General features: G+C 42.5%; 2 protein-coding genes and 1 non-coding gene across 5 annotated transcripts in view; 2 read left to right on the forward strand and 1 right to left on the reverse strand.

The window, feature by feature from the left end:
* The first annotated feature begins 66 nt into the window (after nucleotides 1-66).
* Nucleotides 67-6,462, forward strand: ranbp1 (RAN binding protein 1). The gene is made up of 6 exons (XM_061672980.1): nucleotides 67-189; nucleotides 1,297-1,430; nucleotides 1,508-1,665; nucleotides 4,604-4,732; nucleotides 4,855-4,923; nucleotides 5,418-6,462. Exons 1-6 carry the CDS (start codon nucleotides 175-177, stop codon nucleotides 5,537-5,539), a joined length of 627 nt encoding a protein of 208 aa, XP_061528964.1. The 5' UTR covers nucleotides 67-174; the 3' UTR covers nucleotides 5,540-6,462.
* Nucleotides 5,133-5,263, forward strand: LOC133400673 (small nucleolar RNA SNORA77). The gene has a single exon (XR_009768372.1). It is a non-coding gene; the product is annotated as a small nucleolar RNA SNORA77 (small nucleolar RNA).
* A 227-nt stretch (nucleotides 6,463-6,689) lies between the features above and the next one.
* zdhhc8b (zinc finger DHHC-type palmitoyltransferase 8b) overlaps nucleotides 6,690-17,882 on the reverse strand; it is a 68,863-nt gene continuing 57,670 nt past the window's right edge. For 2 of the 3 annotated variants that reach the window (XM_061672981.1, XM_061672982.1), the window contains exons 3-11: nucleotides 17,050-17,207; nucleotides 16,639-16,811; nucleotides 16,440-16,542; nucleotides 16,169-16,260; nucleotides 15,462-15,594; nucleotides 11,260-11,365; nucleotides 10,142-10,248; nucleotides 8,970-10,039; nucleotides 6,690-8,456 (exon numbers count right to left, since the gene is read on the reverse strand). In XM_061672981.1, the coding sequence (XP_061528965.1) occupies nucleotides 8,324-8,456; nucleotides 8,970-10,039; nucleotides 10,142-10,248; nucleotides 11,260-11,365; nucleotides 15,462-15,594; nucleotides 16,169-16,260; nucleotides 16,440-16,542; nucleotides 16,639-16,811; nucleotides 17,050-17,207 (2,075 nt within the window). In that variant the 3' untranslated portion in view covers nucleotides 6,690-8,323. Of the gene's footprint in view, nucleotides 8,457-8,969; nucleotides 10,040-10,141; nucleotides 10,249-11,259; nucleotides 11,366-15,461; nucleotides 15,595-16,168; nucleotides 16,261-16,439; nucleotides 16,543-16,638; nucleotides 16,812-17,049; nucleotides 17,261-17,882 lie in introns of all 3 variants that reach the window. The other variant, XM_061672983.1, reaches the window with a different exon arrangement.

Here is a 17,882-nt window from a genome sequence, read left to right on the forward strand (position 1 = left end):
TACACAAAAAACAGTTCGTGGCTTGACGACTGACGTGAGAACGTGATGACGTATGGGGCAAATTCGGCGCGCGAAACCTGGAACAGGAAGTGAGAGGAGCTGACGGAAAACGGCGGCTAGTTTGTGACTTGAATCGTCAAGTTAACTTCAAAATCTGCCAACATCCACTATATTATGGCTGACCCGAAGGTGAGGTCAGGATTAGTTGGTCATCGAATGTTTTCTGTTTGTTTTAAAATTAGAATTTGTGGAATAAACCCATTATTGGGCGTTTCGCGATTCGCTTAAGTTTGAAAGGAATTTTCGAATCAAACTGCCAATGTGTTGGCGATACGAGAGAAGCTGAATGGCTGCTATACATTTTGTGCATTTTAGAACTAATAACATCCGAAACTTAAAATATTCCAAGAGGTGACTTGACCTTGACGCGGTTTTATGATGGTTTCGTGAGTGTCCAGCCAGTCAGCATGTTAGCGCTAGCTGCCCAAGCTCATCATTAGCATTTTTGGATGCTAATGGCTACATCAGTGCTAACCCGCTGTTGTCACAGGCCTTGGAGCGATTGGTCACTCGTTTGTACCGCCATGTGTTTTGTGTTGTGCCACTTGTGTGACTTGGCGGTGGCTAGGTTGCCTTTGTTCGCCAGGCACAACAGTTGCTAACTGGAACCTGGCTACTGTTAGCATGTGTCGGCCTATTTCCAACATTAGCGGGCAGATTACGCGTTCACGTTTTCAACTATTAGGCCGGCCCAACCAAGCCGCGCCGTACAAGTTGCCGGTAAATCGACTTTTATTGCGGCACATGGCACGTTGCAAATGCACGTTTGCTCCGCACGAGCATTCTCGTGCAAGGCCTTGTTGCCGGACTAGCTAACTTTCGACTAAGTTACGCAAAGTAAAAATAAATAAATGTACAATAGATGCATCTTATTCGTTGTCTGTCTGCCAACCAAATTTGGTGTACATTCAGTAGTCAATGGTTACTTTTTTTCTTTTTAAATGGTAGTTGGTGCCGGCCACTCCTTAGTCTGTGCGGGTTCTGCTAACTTGTCAAGCAAGCATTCGAGAGGGGCACGGACGGTTTTGCTTCATTGAGTCTCTTAAAATGAAATACTGTTTGAAAAATATATATTTTTTAAATATTTTTGTATCATTCTTTAATCCCAGCACAATCTCTACCCCAAATGAGTTTCAAATAGAGAGAGAAATGAGAAATTCATGGAAGAAAGGTGGTTACTTCCATTAATTTCTCACCCACGAGTAGAACTTTCTAATATTATTCTGTGGCCATTAGGATCAGGAAGAGCACGAAACCACTCCGGAAACAGCCGAAGACTCCAATCATGACCCTCAGTTTGAGCCAATCGTGAGCCTTCCTGAGCAAGAAGTGAAAACTTTAGAAGAAGATGAAGAGGAACTTTTCAAAATGTAAAGTAGCCATACTAGTCTGTTGTTCATTTTGATGTTGTATTTTGTCATTCTTGTGGGCATCCTTGATTTCGCAGGCGAGCTAAACTCTACCGGTTTGCCTCTGAAATTGACCCGCCCGAGTGGAAGGAGAGAGGTACTGGTGATGTCAAGCTGCTCAGGCACAAAGACAAGGGCACAATCCGCCTCCTGATGAGGAGAGATCGTACTTTGAAGCTTTGTGCCAATCATCAGAGTGAGTCTAGGAACTGCTTGATCCTCATTTCATACCAAGCATGATTTCGCAAGCCCCATTGTTTTGCATAGGAGGTTTTAGCAAGTGGTGCACACCCATTAGCATCTATATCAGCTCTGGACAAAGTACAGCCCGTGAAGCACATCCGAGCCGTCCACAGTCTCTGATATGTCCTCACAGCCTTCATGAAGTCGAAATAAAACATAAATTATGCGCTGCTTTCTTTTGATGTGCACATGTTGGTGGTGCACACGAACAAGGGCAACAGTTGTCTTCAGTGTTGCCAATGTAGCGATATTTTCACAATCTAGCAACTTTTCCACCCAGTCTGACAGTTTTTTTTTTTTTTTTAATTAAAAGCGAATCGTGACAATGCCAACTTTGGTTAGCAACATTATTATTTCCTGCACAGTGGAGAGAAATGAGCAGATCGTTGTGGATTGTAATGTTTTAGGAGTCCAAACTAAGACTGGTTTGTGGTTTGTTCAAAATGTGAACAGCACACTTTAAAACTATAGAATATAATAGTATAATACAGAAAATAATTAAGGACTGTTTTTGTTTTGATTAAATAGTGATGTTACTGTGCAGGTGTCCTTTTGTGTAATTATATATTGTTTTCTTAATTATAACAAAATAACTACACAATTAGCAGCTTATTAAAACAGCAGTTTTCCTTCCCGGTTCTCCTCACTAGGGTTGCGGGCGTGCTTGGTGCCTATATCAGCTGACTTCGACCGAGAGGCAGGGCACATATAAACAAACAACCATACACACTTATGGGCAATTTAGAGTCTTTAATTAACCTAGCATGCATGTTTTGGGGATGTGGGAGTAAATCGGAGTACCTGGAGAAAACTCACACAGGCAAGGGGAAAGCATGTAAACTCCACACAGGCGAGAAGAGCGAGGCAGATGTGCTAACCAGTCGCTCACCGTGCCGCCACTTATTGCAACAAACCAATTTATTGTTTTATGAAAATATTTAACACAGTCGAGGTTACTGGTCGACAGCCAATCGCGGGGCACTCACATTCACACCTATGGGCAATTTGGAGTCCCCAGTTAACCTACCTTGCATGTTTTTGGGATGTTGGAGGAAACCGGAGTACCCGGAGGAAACCCACGCAGCCACGGGGAGAACATGCAAACTCCACACAGGCGAGGCGATTTGAATCCGGGTCCTCAGAACTGTGAGGCAGACATGCTAACCAGTCGGTCACTGTGCCGCCACTGATCTTTATCGTCAACAAAAAATCAACTATCACAAAAGGATATTGTCTGTTGAGATGTACAAGGGAAAGGAAATGCGTGCTTATGAAGCTAATTGCGGAACAAGCACTCGAATGGCTAACTAAAGTTGGTAAATGATTACAATGTTGTTCATTTTATTAGTACGGGGATCTCATTTGATGTGTGTCCGGCATCCCTGACGCACAAAAATGATGAGGGAAACAAAAAGCTTTGTGAATATGACTCCAGTGACGCACAACATTGCTTACCCACGTACATGTGCAAGGTTCAAATTAAGCGGTCTCGGATTGCGGTTTCCTGGTCAAATTTAGCATTTTGCTCATCAAAAAACACATTGAAAAGCAAAACTGCAAATCGGGGTTACCGTGGAGAGGGTCATGAAGACAGCATATGACGTATATGACAATGCGCTTACGTCACTGATGCATGAATGCGGAAGTGGAGTGTTCGACTGGGAAGTGCCAGGACAGCGGTTAAAAAATGTCACGCCAAATTGAGGAGAGAGTAAAAGGACAAATGGCAAAAGCGTGGTTGCATTTCATAGTGAAATGAAAGGCAAGCTCCCCGTTTGTCGTAACAGACCTTTCTCTCCGCCGAGTACGATGCCGCGTCACGGGACCCGAGATGCGAAGGTGAAGCGCAAATCGGTGAGCTTAACGTTAGACTACTTTACTAACATAACATTAGCAATGCAGGCTGCGAGGTGTCTCTTTTAATTAAGAGTACCGTCAAATGTGTGGCTATTGTTTTTTGTTTTGTTGTTGTTTTTTTTTTCTTTCTTTCCCATGACAAAGACAGTACAACCCAACCACACGATGCATACCGTGTGCCTTTTGTTCAGTGTAGTCACTGTGTGACATATGGCCTATCTGATGATCCGTAAGTGGCAAAACTGAGTTAAGTAAGTAAAAATGCACAGCCATGAACTTAATGTGTTAATATGTCTCTAAATGCTAGCTGGTGAAGTGAAGATGCACAAAGGCTGTTAAGTGGGAAATTCCCACTGGGAGCTCTTATTAAAAGTGCATATAATATCTGAAACACCATTATGAACCAAAACGAAGGTTTTGAACAAACATAACCTCTAAAAAGGTTCAGTTAACATTTGTTAAATTAAAAAATGTTAAACTGTTTGAGATTTAACTGTTGTGTCGAGATGTCAAACAGAAAAGGGGAAACTCAAGACTTTATTTTTATTAAGTTCAGCACTTTATCTGAACACGTATAGCTTTCTTTTTATTTATTTGCTGTTATTGTGAAATGCAGCCCTACTTTTATTTAGTAAATGAGAAGACATTAAACAGTTGTGCTCATGTTTGAGTACCAGGTCTTTATTATGCTCTTATATCATTATCTCAGTGGCATAAAAGAAATCGATACTATCGTTTATCTTGAAAGTTTTGGGGAAAATATGTTTTTCAAAAAATAAATTATCGTGGCAGGCCGAAGCACATAGTAAATTGATAGTGAGCAAGAGCAATGGATAACACAAAAATAGAAGGATTACTGTATCTGTATTCCGTGACAAATTGCAAGGACTCATTGTTCCAGGGCTGAGACTCATTGTTTCCGTGACATGTGCATCCCGGGACTCACATATGTTAATAAAACTATTTGGCATTACAATAGTTATTTATCTTGTGTCCAACCCATGTTCATATGGTCCCCGTCTTCTGAATAACAGTTGTACCGATGATGGAGTTGAAGCCCAACGCTGGCAGCGACAGAGCCTGGGTGTGGAGCACACTAGCAGATTATGCCGATGAAGAACCCAAACCCGAACTTCTGGCCATACGCTTTTTAAATGCAGAAAGTAAGCCCATTTTCTGTTTTTAGTCCAAATCTGCATCCTGACTTTGGGTTTTGTTTAGTTGAATATGGTTTGATTGAATGAGCACAGTTTGGTAATGTGGATAAGCTCTGTTCTCTCTACAGACGCTCAGAAGTTCAAAGTGAAGTTTGATGAATGCAAAGATGTGGTCAGAAACAAACTAGAAGGATCAGGTATGCAAGATATAGTTTTCCTTTCCTAAGTTGTCTAAATTATTGGCGTGTTAGTGCTAACATTTATATTTGTGATTATCCTACTCCAATAATGCTTTTCTTGCTCAACACCCATGTAGAGTTGAAAAATGTGCTTCTTTTAAAAGTACCGTGTGTGAATCAGGTATAAGATTTGTTCATGTTGCATCTTGGATCATTTGGTGTTGACAGCAGACACACTCTGTTCTTTGCTGCTAACGCCAGCTCAGGACTTTTTCTGTCTGCTACATGAACTTGCAGAATGGAACACATGTGACTGGGTTGCGCCAAATCCTGTCTCACTTTGTTCTGCTACACCACAATTATCACACATTCTCCATCACGAAGATTATGAATCGGTCTCTGTGATCAATCAAATGTTCCTCACTGTGAGATGTTGAAGCTGTGCTTGTGAGAGACATGCATTCTAACGTGAATATTTCCCCCGATGGCATGTTTCATTGTTTTCGCCACAGACAACACTGGTAGTGCAATCAAAGTGGCAGAGAAACTGGAGGAGCTCTCGGTAAAAGACAAGAGAGAAGGTGAAAAGGAGACGGAGAAGAAAGAGGAGGTGAAGGCCGAGGAAAAGAATTGAAGCAAGAACTTTCTATACCGGTCTTTAAAGTGATCAGTTTTCCTCCTTTTCTACAATAGACTCTAAATGAACTGAATTTGGACACTTGATGTATTAGTTTTTTTTAATGATTTGTTTTGCCTCACAAGTCCTTGATACCACTTTGAGAACCAATCAAAGTAGTGAAGTTATGAAAATGAAACCCCCACGCCCTTTCTTCTCCAATTGCTTCAAAACACCAGTGGATTGCCATACTTTCCAATTATGGTCAAAACTTAAATGTTACTTGTGACAAACTGTGAAGAGGCTTGTGATAGACATAATTCCCACATTGGGGTGTTATTTTTGTTTTTTTTTTTGTAGGGAGAGGATAATGTAGCCTGCTTGTTAGCAGCACAGGGTCAGGGACCAGGTGTCATGGAAGAGCATTTTCTGTTACATCCCATGATGCAATTCAGCGGGCCTTCTTGCCCCGTCCATGCTTCCGCTGTTCCTGGCTTCAAGTAAATAAGTGACTTGTCAGTGGAGGCGTGTAGAAGTAGTTCTTGCCAGGCCCATTGTCATCACATGTGTGGCGCCAATAAGCGGAGGGTCACACGACGGTTTACGGCCATCAGATGCACTTAGCTGATTTATTTTTATTTTTTTTAAACATCTGAAAGTTTTTAAGTCCAAAGTCAACAGTTCTTCAGTTTGCTATAGAGCCACTAAAAATTAAGTTCCTGACCAGGAACTCTCTACGTAACATTCCGTGACTACGCATGTAAAATCTGCCCCTCGCCATCTTGCTCACCTCCATTTCTTCTCACCATTTCTGAACCTCGAAAATGCATCCAAGTGCCAGTGCATCTGTAAATACTTGTACATGGATGAAATGTTGCTTCTCATTTGCACTCAATGATTGGAAATGTTTCCTCCACTTTTGAATAAAACACTGTCAACCACCTTTGCATCCATATGCGCATTCTTGTAAAAAGCGCAATTAAGTATTTACTGGTTGTGTTAACTGCATGTTGATTTTCCCACTACTTTTGTTAGTATTGCCTGGAAAAGAAAACACATTTTCAAAGAATTTGCTGAAATGACACTTTATTGATTGCTCAGGTTTAATGGAAATATTTATAAACAAAAATAACATCTATATTATAGTCTTTAATACAATGAACTCCATATTCAAGTGTTTGAAAAGAAAATTAGCTCTGGGTTGATGGGGTAGTATCATTGACTGTTGGCAACATTTTGGGACCTGTAGTCAAGTCCATTTGCCAAAATACAGTTGGAACAATGGCAGTATTAAGGAATGACACCGGCAGTGTGTATGGTCAAATTGGTTTGGAAGTCCCAATGGGATTCTTAAACAATGTTTAAAATTACGACTCTGTAGCTAATTTTATAACGCCCTTCTGACCAAACTACCAGATAAATTCAAATTTAAGGTAGACTTGTTTCACATATGTGGCATCACTGTATACCTGGTGTGGGCCTTGGATTACTTTAAGGGAACAATGGATGAGTCTGACAAACCAAATATTGGTGTTAAGTCTGGTATATTTCAAATTCAGTTAGCCCAAACAGCATATGGACAGAACATGACTGGTCTAAAAGTTGGGTTGGGGTGGCGGGGGACAGTACTCTTGAAAGACAAAGGGGAATTGAACATCTCAATGCAAATCTAGGGAAATGCATCACTGATGCCATGCTCATCCAATATGGACTGGCTGTGCAACATCTGACTCGATATTTTTTTGTTCCGTTCACCTTTTAATACACTATATATATATATATATATATATTTTTTAAACCATGTTACATTACTGCTTTATAATCTTGTGCTGAAGAACCATTTTGAGATACAGGTGTATCAAAAAATAGCAACAAAAAAAAAAAGTTTCTTTACATTGGCATTGGTGGAAGTCAGTTCTTCCATGAGCCCTTCTGGCTGAATTGTATAATTTATCACACTAAAATAACTAAAATGTCAGGCATCCAGTCTACAAAATCAAACAATTATTCAAATGTTCGGTTTATTAAGCAAAAGCAACTGACTTTTAAAAAAAAAAAAAAAAAGGGAATGGGTGTTATTTACAATCCTGTATCACTAAGCTATTCCCATTCTATTATAAACAAACAAACCAGACAACGAATACTAAAACAATTCAATTTGGCTGTGAATTGTTGGGTTTTAAACTTAAGTGTGAGGTAATCTGATGTTCCAGAAGAAGCCTGCATCTTTCTGAGTCCAGCGGAAGGCGAGCAGAGTATGTCTTTAACTCCTTAAAGACACTGCATCAAATTAAACCACTGCTGGTTGCATCCATACCTGGGGGAAAAAAAGTCTGCAGGTTTCCTTTAAGGGGCCTGGTCGTGAAGCACCTGAACGTGTAGAATTATTCTCCAAGTGGGGAGGTTCTCACACTTGGAAAAGTATTATTCTCAGGCTGATGATGTCAAAAAGTTTTTTTTTTTTCTTCAGTGGCATTTTATTCCAGCTGAAGTAGTGTCTGGAGCATAAAAGTACAGTACAGAACATTTGGACCAGGTTACATGATTATAGCAAAGAGGAGGTCCAATCAAATGACCAAGATAAGGACCCCCCACCCAACACAGAGTAAAACACCCCTCATCAATACAGAGGAGCAGTTGATATTTGGACTCGCACACAATTAGGCCAAAGAGAACCACTTAGAAGCAGACTGATCCTGTGATTGGACAATAACAACAAAACCAAGCTCCTGCTTCTGGATTCTACAGTTCACAAAAAAATAAATGCAGTTCTTCTACTGAAGGTAAATTCGGCATCCTTGCTCACACTGAAATCTCATAGGTGGTGCCTTCCACCCCAGTCACCCTTTTCACGTTACCGTGGCGATTGGGACTAGCTGTGACACCCTTGGCACTCGGGTGGCAATCCATCTGGCCATTAACTTTCATGGCCTCTCTAAATGGAAAGAGAAAAGCAACAAATGGGGTTCAACTCACAGATTAAGAGATTCAACACAAGAAAAAAAATTACTGCTCTATGGACAGCGAAGAAAAATGGACGAAGGGTTGGCGCAACATGCCTCAGTTGTCCAGATGGAATGGAAATACAGATGCAAGAGTGTTGGAAATGAATGACAATGTGAGATGAGCATGTAAAGCATGCAAAAAGAAGAAGGAATGGAAAGTCACACAACTTTATTAATCTGACAATCATGAAAGAATACAAAACCTTTATCTAAGGCAAAAAAATAATAAATTCATGGAACACATTTATGAAGTCAGACAGGACTTAAGGATAAATAAACAACCGGACAAACAGTATACTTAATGCTACATGCTAGAAAGAGGTACAGACTACAGCTCATTAAACCAATGGGAGCAGGGCTTCAGGAGGGCATAGCTGTGTAGGCCTCCAGCCCACGCCCTGGCTACGGGCATGCATGCAGTACCAGAGGGCTAGGATTCATACCTTGCCCCCCCTAGACGAGGTGAGTCCATCCTCTCCTGGGCACTCATGTATGACAGTTTGTGGTGGGAGTAGGAGGGAGATCGGGGCACGGCAGGGGGGTGAGGGTGGTGGCCAGGGGAGCGATAAAGGCCCTCGGGGCCCGACACCCTTCTGTGGTTGTTGTTGGTGCTAATGTGATCTGTGTGTAAAGAGCTGGATGAAGTCCTGGGTGCTCGCCCCATAGTGGCGCCAGCCTGGCACAATACAGGGGTTCTCTGGCTGTAGCTCAGCCCGACCCCCATCAGGTTGTCCCTGGACCCTCCGTAGGCCGGAGGTGTTGGGCCTCTGGAGCCGGCGCAGCGAGGCCCATCTGGGTAGCAGGGGTTGGGTGGAAGGCCATACCCCCCTGAACTTTCAAACACAACAGAGTCCTGGGCGTAGATATGCGTCTGGGAATGCCCGTGTAGCATGTGTCGCTTCTCTCTCGCCTCCATCTCCTTCCGCTCTTGGATGGAGGCCATGATTGTTTGGGAGAGGTTGTCGTAGCGCACCGGGGATGGGTCCCTGTCCCGTAGGTGAGGGGATTCACGGCCCGCCCCCCTCAATGACATAACTGGACTGTAAGTGGCGGCAACCTGTTGTCTCTGCATCTCAGGTTCCCGCATGTGGCACATTTTGGTGGGCAGGTAGGGCGACTGGAACCCCACCGGAGGCATCCCACTGTGGGCCAAGCACTCACTGGCAGTGGGTGGGGTGGTATTGGGGTTCAGCAGGCTGTCATAGGATAGGCTTCCGTTACGGTTGGAGAGCGCGTTGGGAGAGAAGACATTCTTATAGGGGGTAGAGGTGACCTTCTGGGGCTGCAGACCCACGAGCTGACCCTTCTCTGAACGTTGGTGAGCCTGCTTCAGGCTAAGAGTCAGAGAATTGAGCGGGTCGGAGTCCAGCTGGAAAGGGGAAGATTTGAAAGTGCGATGAAGAGGAGCATTAGTGTACTCTGGCAGATCTAAGTTTGGCTCAGATCGGTAGTCGTGACCACGAACACCCTCTTCCAAAATGGCTGAGGAATTTTGGTCATCGGGCATGACAATCTGACGAGCAAGCAGAATACATGACTGATAAGAACTTTTCTCTTTTTGCAATTTCTAGATATGAATAAACTACACCACAATACATCTGACTGATCATTTTACCTTGTCCCCTGCAGTATGATAGTGGACTTTGGGCATGGTGCCAAAGGAGGGTCTGAATTTGTACATGGCCGGAGTGGAGGGGTGGGTCTTACCAGACAGAGAGCTTTCTATAATAAAGACAGAGAACAAAAAATACCTGTATGCGACAATTAACACGATCACATTAGCCATTCCAGCATTGACAAACAGCTAAATATTAGTGGCAACAGTTATTGTTACAATTCGGGATGGGCAAGTTTCGATACCAGGTGTCGGTATTGGGCCGACAAAGCATCGGTACTCATGAAGGCTGCCGATACCGATCATGATACTTATGCAATAATATCTGACACTGAGGACGTCTTCCCCGCCAGTAGTTGACAACACACCGTTGGTGGTTTGACACATTGACGAATCATCATGTGTCAGAAAGAAAGCAAGAATGGTCTTTGTTCAGAAGTATTTGTCATTGTGTTCATTGAAATGTTATGTATCAAAAGCACTAATTGTTTTATGTTAAAAAACAGAAAATCGAATTTTAACTGTTCAATTCAATCATTTTTTTTAATCCCCATTGTCAAATTCATTGACGTGTGTTTGGACAAGTGATGCAATACATAAAATTACCAGCAGGTTGTAATGTTGCTCCTTGGGAATGCGTAAACCGTTCCCGCCCTGACATAATGCACCAAGACACAGAGGGAATTCACCGTAGGTGTGTTAATATAAGATTAATGACGATGATATTTCACAAGATTAAAATAAAACATAAAAGTTTTCACAAGATTAAAATAAAAGCAACAGATCACAATTGCACATACATAATTCAGAAGCCTGTGATTTACACTCCACAGATACTTCCAAGGTACACTTGCACAATCTGTGAAATAATGCAATAAAAGAGCCGCATTAAAAAGTACCCTTTAAAACGACCATTTAATGATATGTTAATGATTGTGGTTATTGTTTTTGCAGTGGTGTAAAATTGCACTGCATTATACAGAGAGTTGTTCATAATCTTTTGGTTACATTATACATCTTTTCAGTTCTTGTGGGTGTAATGGGCAGCTGTCCAAGTACGAGTCCAAATAATAAATGATGACTGACGGTGGAATGAGATGTATTTTAGTGGTTCTTACCCTCACTGGACGTCAGATGGTTTTTCAGCTGGTTGTACCGGTCAGCTTTCGGTGGCAATGGTGGCTGCGTTTCTTTGTCATCCAGGCCATCGAGGCTTCTTTTGGACTATGTGGAGGAGAGCAGAGTGTCAAGAACATCCGAAACAGGTGGCTGTACAGAGGTGAGCTCGAGACCCGTGTGCGTCGGTGCAGTGCCTTCGGTTCGGTTAGGCTGATACTGATATAGTGATGTCGAAACGTAATCGCACCCAACAAACATATCATAGCAATCAAACAATAAGGGCGGGAGGCGGGTTACACAGTGTGTCCAGCCAGGTCAATCGTTAGAAGGTAAGTAGCATGTGGTAGTAATAAAGTAAAAAAAAAGGGGGGGGGGGGGAGCTATCCTAATGTCAGATGACGAGGGTCTCCTGGCCAAAGGCGTAACTGCATAATGTCCCAAAACTGCGACCGATCCTCACCAAATTGTAGACTTCCCTATTTGTGCCCGCTTACACCTCTGAAAATATTGGAACAATCGTCCCTAGATTTTTTATTTTATGGACGTTAAGCATTTTCCTCGCCATAGACCAAGTGTGTCAAACACATTTTTGTCACGGGCCGCATACTTAGTGTATCCCCTCATAGGTGCCGTTATGACTGTGAAACCATAAAAATCTCAATCAATTGCTGCATTTTAGCAAGAAACAAAGTCGACGCACATGATGTGCCTTCACGGCCCACATTAAACGATCTGGCCCCTGGGCCTTGAGTTTGACACCTATGCCATAGAAGATCATTTGAGAAAAAAGGAATACACGTACGGTTCCATAAAATACATCCATCCATCCATTTTATTTATCGCTTCTCCTCACAAGGGTCGCGGGCGTGCTGGAGCCTATCCCAGCTATCTTTGGGCGGGAGGCGGGGTACACCCTGAACCGGTCGCCACCCAACCGCAGGGCACATAGAAACAAACAACCTTTCGCACTCACATTCACAACTACGAGCAATTTAGAGTCTTCAGTCAACCTACCACGCATCTTTTTGGGATGTGGAAGAAACCGGAGTGCCCGGAGAAAACCCACCCAGACGGGGCCAGCATTTGAACCCCGGCCCCCAGAACTTTGAGGCAGATGTGCTAACCAGTTGTCCACCATGCCGCCGTAAAATACAATTACATAAAATTGAAAGAGTAGAGTAGAGTGCAAGAAATATCATTTAAAAGTGGAAATGCTCTAAAAAGCATGAGTAAAAAGAAGAGTTTTTAACCTGGACTTAAAAACATTCACAATTGGGGCTGACGTCACTTCTGTTGGCAACTTCCTCCATTTGTGTGTAGCATAATAGCTAAATGCTGCTTCACCTAAACCGTTTAGTGATTTATAGATCAATAGCAGAACTTTAAAATCTATTCTAAAGCTGACTGGAAGCAAGTGTAAAGACTTTAGAATTGGAGTAATATGCTCTGACCTCTTTGTTCTGGTCAGAACCCGAGCTGCAGCATTCTGAATGAGCTGCAGCTGTTTAATGCTCTTTTGGGGGAGTCCAGTCAGAAGACTATTACAATAGTTAAGTCTACTTGAGATAAAAGCATGGATGAGCTTCTCCTGGTCTGCTTGACACATGCAAGCCTGGATATGTTCTTCAGATCGTAGAAGGCAGTTTTAGTAATTGATTTGATATGACTGTTGAAAGTCAGGTCGGAATCTATCAGACCACCGAGGTTTCTGACTTGGTCTTTGGTTTTTAAAGAGAGTGACTCCAGTTGTTTACTAACAGCAATTCTCTTTTATTTATTGCCAAACACAATTATCTCAGTTTTGTTGTGGTTTAATTGAAGAAAATCTTGTCTCATTCAGATATTTATCTGTTTTAGACAGTGACGCCACCGCAATTGAGCTGTAGTCATCTGGAACCACTGCTAGATATAACTGCGTGTCATCTAAATAGCTATGGTAGTCAAAATTAAAGTTCTGAAGAATTTGACCCAATGGAAGCATATGCAGGCTGAACAGGAGGGGTCCAAGAACTGACCCTTGAGGGACCCCATCGGTCATTGCCATTCAATGAGATTGAACACTTCCAATGGTTACAAAATAACTCCTTTCCTCCAGGTAGGACCTGAACCATTTAAGGACTGTTCCATTTAGTCCTACCGACGTTTCCAACCTGTTCAGGAGTATATTATGATCTACCGCATCAAAAGCCGCATTGAGACCAGAATTGACACCTTTCCCGAGTCAGTATTCATTCATCTACCGTTCCGCTCATCCTCACTTGGGTCGCGGGCGTGCTGGAGCCTATCCCAGCTATCTTTGGGCAGGGTACACCCAACCCAACCGCAGGGTGTCAGTATTCAACCTTATATCATTTAGCACTTTAAGATAAGAGCACATTCTGTAGTGTGATGAGTTCGGAAACCTGATTGAAATTTGTCAAAGAGTCCATTTAAGATCAAGAAATTGCTGAGTTGATTAAAAATAACTTCCTCAACAATCTTGGCGATGAAAGGGAGATTTGAGATGTGTTTATAACTTGCAAACATGGAAGCGTCCAGAGTTCTATTATTTTTTTATTTTTTTTAGCAGAGGCTTAATGGCAGCTACTTTAAGAGCTTTACGAAACTCGCCTGACTGAAGTGATCGATTGATCGCTCCAAAGGCAATTGGTTTTTTACCAATTGCTTCAAAATGTATTGATATTATTGGAAATGACTGCCAGTTTCTTTTTCTTTTTTTTGAGGAAAAATACATAACATCAACTTTAGTGACATATGGACCATTAAGACCCATACTTTCTTTAAAGGTTTAAGGTATGTTTACTTTTTAATTGTTTGTATACAATGTTTGTCTCTGGAGTGCGTGCCTACCTATAGAGTGCAAAATTACACAACCAAGTACAGTTTTGCATCAACTCACAGCGTTATCACTGTTAGCTTATGATTAACAGCACATACAGCGCCATGAAAAAGTATCGGCCCCCTTCTCATACTGAATCCGATTGAAAAGCAGTGGCATGACCTTAAAAAGGCTTTTTCCTGCACGAAAATCCTCCATTTTTGCTGAATTCAAATAATTCTACAAAGCAGAGTGGGCCAAAATATCTCAACAGAGATGTGATAGACTCATTGCCTGTTATAGAAAATGCTTGATTTCAGTTGTTGCTGGTGAGGATGGCACAGCTAATTATTAGGTTGAGGACGCCATTACTTTTTCACACAGGTCCAAGTAACTTTGAATTGTTTTTTTTTTGCCCTTAATAGATGAACTTTTTCAGTAATTCATTCAGTATTATGTTGTGCAATTGCACAGTGTGCAGAATTATTTTGATCCGGTTACATAATATACTGCAATAACTGTCCCGCGGTAATGTTCTTGACAAAATTCTGAAAATATGCAAAGTCAGGCACATTGGGACAAATTGTTCTGAAAGTGAATTTCGATAGGTTGACAGGTCTGGTTTAGTCACAGACTTTACCAAAGAGTGTTTTGCTGTTCTTTTCATAGAAATTGTGTTAAGGTGTACAAAACAGGAAAAGCAACCCAAAACCTTTGACCCGAGAAATTAATTTAAAAGGTCAGAGACCTATTAAAACATAAAGCTATTTAATCAGTAAATTAGGTCAATCTTGTCTTTTGTCGAGCAATAATTTTTGGCCATCAGTGACCTGATTATATTTTAGTAGTTCTGTGAATCTCAACTGTCTCCAGTGCGATTCTGAAACAAGTAACTAGTAATGGCAGTAGCATAGTAAAGCAAAGTAGCTTGTACAGGAGAGGGTATCAGGGAGGCACATGCTGCAATTACAGTATGTTGAAATAACTAAAAAAGCTTTCGATTGAGTACAAAAAGGGCGGCACGGTGGCCGACTGGTTAGAGCGTCAGCCTCACAGTTCTGGGGACCCGAGTTCAATCCCCGTCCCCGCCTGTGTGGAGTTTGCATGTTCTCCCCGTGCCTGCGTGGGTTTTCTCCGGGCACTCCGGTTTCCTCCCACATCCCAAAAACATGCATTAATTGGAGACTCTAAATTGCTCGGAGGCATGACTGTGAGTGCGATTGGTTGTTTGTTTCTATGTGCCCTGCGATTGGCTGGCAACCAGTTCAGGGCGTACCCCGCCTCCTGCCCGACGACAGCTGGGATAGGCTCCAGCACGCCCGCGACCCTTGTGAGGAGAAGCGGCTCAGCAAATGGATGGATGGATGAGTACAAAAAGCTCACCTTGGAGCTGATAATAGTGCCATGGATGCCGTTGTCATTGACCTTGACGGTGATTTGCCTCTCTGAAAGGTCTGGTCCGATAAACGGCGGTTGAATTTTGATGTGGGGCTTCTTTCGTGGGTCCAATATGTACCTGCACAGGAAGAGATGATATGCGTGATCACACTGATTTGTACCACCAATAATTGTAGCATTGCTACACAAATCATATTTTGACACAATCAGAGGAACAATATATGTACTATTGTATCTACTGAAGCCCAGCTGATTTTGGGCAAAAGGCAGGTGACTGGCGAACTGTCAATCACAAGGCAGACACACACTCATATTTACAGCATCACTGAGTGGGAACGGAACCCACGCTGCCTGTCACGCGAAGGAACCATTACACTGCCAGTGACCAACACAGGTACAGCTCAATACATTTGAAGATGGTAGAAAAGTTCATTTATTTCAGACAGTTCTCATACATTATATAGAGTCATTAAACACTTGGGAAAATTTCATTTCATTTGCTGTAAGCTCTAATCATCAATGTTTTTAATATATTGCAAAAATCATGAAATACTTCATGCTGAGTGCAGTGCATCTCAATAATGTTTCACGTTTTGAATTGAACTACCTAACTAAATGAACCTTTTTATACTATTCTACTTTATATGTACACGCGCACACACACGCACATCCATGCATGAAAAGCATCTTACCTTGGCCCCAGAGGACTGCATAAGACGTACTCCACGTTGCCACAGCAACCTTTAGTGAAGGGATTTACTCCTCCACGAAACTTGCCCGTTACCTGAGGAACACAAAACCTTGCTGAGAGTTTCGAAAGTCAGCCGTCCGACACACGCGCATTCTTCCAGGGGACCCATGCTTCAGTATAGAAAGATAATATTGAATAGATCATCACCGTTCCTTTTCGTTTTAGTTCACGATTGTATTTTAGAGCCCTATTAATCGATTGCGTCTCCTCACTTGTTCATTTGTGGTTCGACCTCGAGCCACAAGCACCATGTGGAAACCCGTGAGACCCATGACGGGAATAAAGAAAAGTCCAGCGATACACATCACCACCAATCTGGGCATTAAACAGTTAAGGTGAAGAAAAATATAAGATGTTTACCACCGATCCAAACTGGTAGCGAAAGTGGTAAGATGAGCGTTTAAAGGATACGTGACGGTGGTGTGCAGAGCCCCCAGTCTCTCCCGGTGGTGGAGCACAAAGATGAGGCCGAAGGAGAAAACGCCCATCATGTGGATGCTCAGAGACAGCAGGAAGAGAAAGAAGTAGCGGTAGTTTCTCCGTCCAATGCAGTTGTTGACCCATGGACAGTGATGGTCAAAGTCCTGAGAATAAGGAACCCGTTCTTCATCAAATCTACAATCCCTGGATGATTATTTCCACTCAGCACTTTTAACAAACCAATGACATATTGTACATATAGGCAAAGATATGTACAGAAAATATGGCTCTTAACCATACAGTACATAATGTACATATTCTAATCTACAGCATGCTATAATTGCGTCTTGCTGTCCGTAAATATGCATTTATAGTCACATACACGCGCGTATACACACCCACCTCAACACAATTGTCACAGACACTGCAGTGTGAGCAGCGAGGCGGCCTGTAGAAGTGACAGGTGGCACACCACTTCATCCGAACCTGAATGCCCTTGATCTCCACATTCTTGTAGAGAGGCGCTCGGAAGTCGTCGTCTTTGTCTTCATCCTCGTCCGCTGTGCATGCATGATCACACATTTAGGCAAAGGCTGTTTGAGCTCCTTCCTCACTTTATGCGAGAATAGAGAACTCATTATTGTCACTGGTTAACAGAAAGTCGACCTCTAATGTTGGCTGAGAGGCAACGTGCGTCTATTTAGCCAAAGCCCCCCAGGATGAAACATGGCAGGAGCACAGTTAACAAAGTAAACCACAGGCAAACGAAAAAAAATACAAAAATGTAAATGTTTTACCACAGCTAGGCTACCTGACGCACGTACAGAATTATTCAAACCGCGAGATTAGCTGCTTTGGTGCAGTTCTCTCGGGCACCGGTTCCCAATCTTTCTTTGCACGGCAGTCTGGTTCCACGTAAAGACATTTTTTTGCCAGTCCATCGAAGCAAGACAGATGCCCATGCCCCACGCAGTCCATTCAGTACGTTCACTCAAAAGATTGGTTCGTTCGACCGAGTTGTTCATGAACAACACTACTTGAGCCCCCCCCCTAAAAAAAAAAATAAAAAATTCAAAAGGAAAATGCTCAGTCATATACAAAAGCACACTAATACAATCAAATTGGGTGCGCTTTTAATACTTTCAATGCGCATGCGCACCTGCACAACACTTAGGTGCACCCCTGACAACACTGCTTATTTATGACGTAACAATGGCGACTTTTTACTTTTAGTC

Source organism: Phycodurus eques, chromosome 3 (genome assembly GCF_024500275.1).
Source record: "Phycodurus eques isolate BA_2022a chromosome 3, UOR_Pequ_1.1, whole genome shotgun sequence".
In the NCBI taxonomy this organism is placed as follows: domain Eukaryota; kingdom Metazoa; phylum Chordata; class Actinopteri; order Syngnathiformes; family Syngnathidae; genus Phycodurus; species Phycodurus eques.

Coding starts and splice junctions, on each gene's coding strand:
- ranbp1 (XM_061672980.1), top strand. Junction 4,733..4,854: donor ACGCTTTTTAAATGCAGAAA/GTAAGCCCATTT, acceptor TTCTCTCTACAG/ACGCTCAGAAGTTCAAAGTG. Junction 4,924..5,417: donor AAACAAACTAGAAGGATCAG/GTATGCAAGATA, acceptor TTTTCGCCACAG/ACAACACTGGTAGTGCAATC.